Source organism: Pseudomyrmex gracilis, unplaced genomic scaffold, assembly GCF_002006095.1.
Source record: "Pseudomyrmex gracilis isolate BER0280 unplaced genomic scaffold, ASM200609v1 scaffold_100, whole genome shotgun sequence".
In the NCBI taxonomy this organism is placed as follows: Eukaryota; Metazoa; Arthropoda; class Insecta; order Hymenoptera; family Formicidae; genus Pseudomyrmex; species Pseudomyrmex gracilis.
In genome coordinates this window covers 267,226-272,754 of record NW_018020684.1, presented here as the reverse complement: position 1 = coordinate 272,754, position 5,529 = coordinate 267,226, and the positions used below count along the sequence as shown (strand labels likewise).

At 40.4% G+C, this 5,529-nt stretch overlaps 1 protein-coding gene across 3 annotated transcripts in view; it reads left to right on the top strand.

Moving 5' to 3' along the window:
• The window catches only part of LOC109855851 (nidogen-2), a 20,314-nt gene extending 14,785 nt beyond the window's left edge, over positions 1-5,529 (top strand). Inside the window, exons 12-21 of one of the 3 annotated variants that reach the window (XM_020430512.1) lie at positions 439-579; positions 1,739-1,864; positions 2,162-2,284; positions 2,616-2,959; positions 3,264-3,600; positions 3,858-4,086; positions 4,449-4,624; positions 4,759-4,867; positions 4,978-5,096; positions 5,315-5,529. In XM_020430512.1, coding sequence (XP_020286101.1) covers positions 439-579; positions 1,739-1,864; positions 2,162-2,284; positions 2,616-2,959; positions 3,264-3,600; positions 3,858-4,086; positions 4,449-4,624; positions 4,759-4,867; positions 4,978-5,096; positions 5,315-5,442 — 1,832 coding nt within the window. In that variant the 3' untranslated portion in view covers positions 5,443-5,529. The remainder of the gene's footprint in view (positions 1-438; positions 580-1,738; positions 1,865-2,161; positions 2,285-2,615; positions 2,960-3,263; positions 3,601-3,857; positions 4,087-4,448; positions 4,625-4,758; positions 4,868-4,977; positions 5,097-5,314) is intronic. The other 2 variants (XM_020430513.1, XM_020430514.1) reach the window with 2 other exon arrangements.

Genomic DNA, 5,529 nt, shown 5'->3' with positions numbered 1-5,529 from the left:
AGTTAAACGACACAAGAATTTACTGCTCTTTATTTTTTTTTTTTTTTGCAGTTTTTTTTTTTTTTTTTTTTTTTTTTTTTTTTATTTCCGACAAAAGCTGCGCCAGCTTAATAGACGTTAATAGTTACACATGTGTCGTGGTTTTTTCTCGCTCTGAAGAGAGCATCGCGTCTGATGCGTGTTTTTTACGAGAGAATTCTTTAATTAAAAGCCGGACAAAGACGTTTAAGCTTTTTAATTTAAAACGAAAGCAAATCGAATGACGAGCAAATTGCTCTCGAAACAAATATATTGCACGCGAATGAAGTAACAAGATTGAATCCACGCGAGGCGAGGATACAATCAGTGTATATGTGTGTAATGCGTAATAACAATTGAGATTATGAATAATTAACGGTACGCGACGAACATCGTTCGTCGATGCATCATGCGTTTTAGTATCAGCACGTCCGTTACCGGAATGCTTCGACGACGTCTGCATATGTCCCCTGGGATACGATTACGACCATTTTGGATTACGAATTTGCGTTCCTCTGCCAGGATACCGCCACGACACGAAGGGTCCATCAGGATCTAACTGTACGGGATGCGCTCACCCGCTTGGCTTTAAGCTATTTAAGTTCATTAATAAACATTCAAACCGCTTTGCATATCATCCTCTTTAAACGAGTTGCGATAACAGTGCTACATACGCGCGGGACTGTTTTAATTTCATCATCGCTCAATGCGTTTCGTCATTTTATCTTGTAATTAATGAAAACATCCGTCCGGAGCGCGCGAATTCCCAACTCGCGCGATACCGGAGAAATAACAATTTTTGTTTTATAACGATAACGCACGTCGAAAAATTGTCGAACAATGTAACAAAATGTGTTAACGTTCTTGTTTCTCTCTCGATGCGCGCACGTACGAATTAGCGCGAGAGCGAGTCTCTCGCATGTATCCCGACTCTTTTTTTTTCGGGACGCAATGCAAATAAGAAAGAAGTTGTTGGTATTTCCCGTAAATAAGTGTATATGTGTACTCAAAGTTCTTCCATCTTTCCCAAACTCTCTCCTAAACTTATTTTTCAGAAACTTACGACGACGCGCGCGACCTTTCGGTAAATATCACGATGGAAGATTATGTCGCGAAATTGGAAAACGTATCAGGAAATGTATGTAGTCTCTGTAGAATATGTAATTTCTCTTTTCCAACTAATATTTGTGTTGCAAGTAATGCAAATATTGTGTCTTCTAATATTTCATGCACGGGCGGAAGTAACTCAAGGATCTTCAGACAAATATTTATTTCTCTCAAGAAATGTTTCCTCGAAGTTTATATGTGAAACGTGATGTTTCAAATTATGCGCGCTAAAGTAAATTCGACGTCTCGAACGATCTTGGGAAACTAGTGTGTGCTAATATTTTCTGCAAAACATTTTTTTTCGTAATTTTTTATCTTGTGCATGTCATTCAATATATATATATATTTCATATTGGTATCTCGCGAAATGCTCTTATGTATATTCCTAAAGTTGTCGATGTACATTTGTTGCAATATCAGATGCTTTTTCGTCATCAACGGGAGAAAATATCCGATAATTAACTTCATGTGTAACTCTCCTCATTGAACAAAATCGCGAAAGTTCTTTTTTCGCCGCAGTCTGTTAAAAAATTTTTCGCTATCGGAAACAGGCCGGCTATCGTCGTCGCTTGCCTAAGCAATATATCATAATCGCATACACGCTTATGTCCAGTATCTTGCAACGTGGTGAACAGGTGTCATCCCTACGCTCAGTGCATCTACGTGAAGCGTACCGGCTATTACGAATGCCGCTGCAACCAGGGCTACAAAGGCGACGGTATGGAATGCACCAAGACAGGTACGAGAAAATGCATCTTGCGCGTCTTCACTTATTGTTAGCCGACAATCAATCAGGATATATCGAAGAGCGTATGTTACACTACGATACAATGTATATTATTGCAACATTTTTGCAAAAATGTAAAGTTGGCACGTACAATAGATTTAATTAATTTTTCGATAAAAATTCTGTATTTTTGAAATGTCCGCTGTTTTTTCACATACAATTATACATTTTTTTCTCGACGAAAAAGTCTAAGAGGAGTGAGAAAGGTATGTTGACGATAATGCATATCAGTGCTTCTTATTCGCGCAGAAGTATCCTGCTTGGACGTGGACGTCTGCGACCCGAACGCGTCCTGCCAGCACGAGGAGCCGCTTGCAAAGTGCGTGTGCAATCCAGGATACAAGGGCGACGGAACAACATGCAGTCCCATCGGTGCTTTTATCAATTTTTTTAAGTTTTTTTTTTTTTTTTTGGTTTCACGCGATCGCGCATGTCGCACGACGCATCTCGGAATGCCCGCGATTTCTTCTCTTCGATCAGTAATCCCCATTGCGCATACATATTGCCTTCTTTGCATTTCGCATTAGCATACAAATCGAGAATTCGACGGTCACGGGACTTTCCCAGATTTTTGTTCCTATGTAGTTCGGCTATATAGTAATTATTTCAAATGAGATATTCTCGTATCGTTCGTTCTCTTACTTTGCGCGATGAAAACCCAGACGGTGAGTGTGTTGCACGACATCTTGTTTTCGTTTTCCAGACGAGTGCAACGAGAATTCTGACTGCGAGGAGAACGAAAGTTGCACCTATCATCCCATAAGCTCGCGTTACGAATGCACCTGTAATCCCGGTTATAGCACGGTGGACGATCGATGCGTGCTGTCCGATTGCTCGACGAATCCTTCTCAGTGCCACGTGAACGCGCAATGCGTGTCATCCGGCGACGGTGGATACAAATGTGTCTGCATAAGCGGCTATCACGGCGACGGTATGCGCCAGTGCGTGGAGGACCATATCGGATGTAACGTTTTGAATAACTGCGGCCGAAACGCAGTCTGCGGATACAATCAGACGTCCGCGAATTTCGCGTGCATTTGCCAACCGGTGCGTTGATACGGACGATTCCGTACTTGAATTTACACACACACATACATAAAATACGCACAGAGCTCACATTGCATTAACAACACACAGCTTTGATTTTATAAATATTAAAATGCAAATTTCAGTAGTAGCATTTTCTACCGACGTTAAACAAAGTTTCGTGTTTTTTTTTTCCGAAAATACAAATTTGTTCGCAACTAAAAACTAAAACTTTTCTCGAGTTGGAAATATGTAATTTCGGTTAATTAAATGCGCTGCGATTCTCTTGTGTGATTTTACGATGTATAATTTTGATGGCTCGTAGGGTTATTACGGAGACGGTTTCACGTGTCTTCCGCATATCTCGTGCAGACACGACCCGAATCTCTGTTCCACGGAAGCAAAGTGCGTGACGGCCGGCGAAAATCAGTTCGCTTGCGTTTGCAACGAGGGTTACGTCGGCGACGGTATGAACTGCAAACCCCGACCCAAACACGACTCCAACTTTTTGCTTGTTAATCAAGGAATGGCCACGCATCGAATACCGTTTACGCCCACGCAACAGAATCCAGGAAATCCGATCTACATAGATTACACGCAAATGGCGATCGCCCTAGATATCGATTGCCTCGCCGGCAAAGCTTATTCCAGCGACATAACTGGTAAATTGCGCGTTTGTGATTCAGACGAGGCTACTTATTCCGAATTTTTGTCGACGTATATATTTTATACATACTTGACATTGAAAATTATCTAACTCCGAGCTTTTTTGCAGCTCACAACAACAGTTTTTAGACAACTTTAATTCACAAGAACGCGTCGATTAATTCGTTTACCAATTGTTAATTAGATAAATTAAGAAAAAAGATATTACTGACTAATTGCAAGATAAAAAAAAAGAACGCACTTTATCTTGCAGGCAATAGGATAGTCGAACTATCTTATAATGGATCGATGGCGCAGACATTTATTCCGAAAGTTAGCAGTCCCGAGGGAATGTCGATTGATTGGGTCTCGAGGAATATCTTCTGGACCGATTCAGGCAAAACGACCGTCGAGGTTGCCAGTCTTGTGACAAAGAAACGCAAAGTTCTAGTTTCCGATGGACTGGTCAATCCGAGGGGAATAGCTGTTCATCCATATCGGGGGTAAAGATCCGCCAGCGCGGAGAAAATCTATTTGCAAAACTTTTCAGTTCCGTGTGTACTTTCTCTTCGAGCTTGCTGCAATCACATTCTTAGACGCGCTATTTGCGCAACTAAAAATGAGAACGGTGGTGGCAGTTTCCTCAATCTAATTATCATTGCAAAGCATATATTGATGATCCTGTAATTTTCTAGCTTTCTTACAAATTTGCGAATAATTTTGAACTGATTTTTAAAAGTTTGCAAACACTAATTTTTAATTTATTAAAAGTGTTTTCTTCTCCTTCTGTTTGAATTACTACAATAGATATGTTTTTTTTTTTATAATAATAACACTAATAATTTTTGATATTATTTTATTTAAGTAAAATATTTTGGTCCGACTGGAATCGCGCTTCCCCCAAACTGGAATGGGCTAACGAAGACGGTACTGACCGAGCAATCTTCCTTCAGGGTGATTACGTTAAGCTACCAAATTCATTAAGTATTGATTGGTCGACGGATGAGCTTTGCTGGGCCGACGCCGGAACGTTCACGATAAGTAAATATAGATTTTAATCAGTGAGCGCGCATCGAAATAGTATTCATTAATCTTGGCTCAAAAATGTCGGATACGTTTTTGTTAACGCTCTACTTGCTCGTTTCTTGACAAATAAATTGACCTTTTGTTCTCAGGCTGTGTCGAAATAGACAACAAGGAAGTTAACGTCGTCGCCAATGAGCTTATTTATCCGTTTGGCTTGGCAATCTCTCAGAATTATTATTATTGGACCGATTGGAAAACGTAAGACAAAGATAAAACACATTCGCGAAAAAAAAAAAATCAAAACAACAACTCGAAAAAGCACGAAAGTTTTTTTTTTATATATATATATCGCACTTCTCGCGTTGCAGACACAAGATCGAAGTTGGCATGAAAACCAATGGCGAAAGACGCAAGCCGTTGTCTGTTCCACCAGGTGGAAGCGGAAAATTATACGGCATTGCGGTCGTTCCCGAGTCATGCCCGAGGGGTGAGTTTCATCTCCATAAATATTTCTCAAAAAATATACATATTTTGAGAAACAAAGTAATTTCGATTCACCGCATTCGCGAGGTCGAGAAGTTAACGAGACTTCGCAAGACTTCTTCTCTCTCCCCCACTCTCTTTTTAAAGATAAATTCTTTAGAAGATGAGAATTTAATATCGTCAGAAACTTCGTAAATATTTACAACCGCTATTCGTTCGTAGTGAGTAACGTGTGCCAGTATGAAAACGGAAGATGCAGCGCGGATCAACTTTGTCTACCGGACGGTCAAGGCGGCAGGACGTGTGCATGCGCAGACGACGCGAAAGATCCTTGCACCGACTCCCGTTAAAAGCTGTCTTAGATCCGTCCAAGAAAGAAGAAAACAGATTTTCCGATCCGTCGATCTCGGAAAAAAATAAAAAAAAAAAAAAAAAAA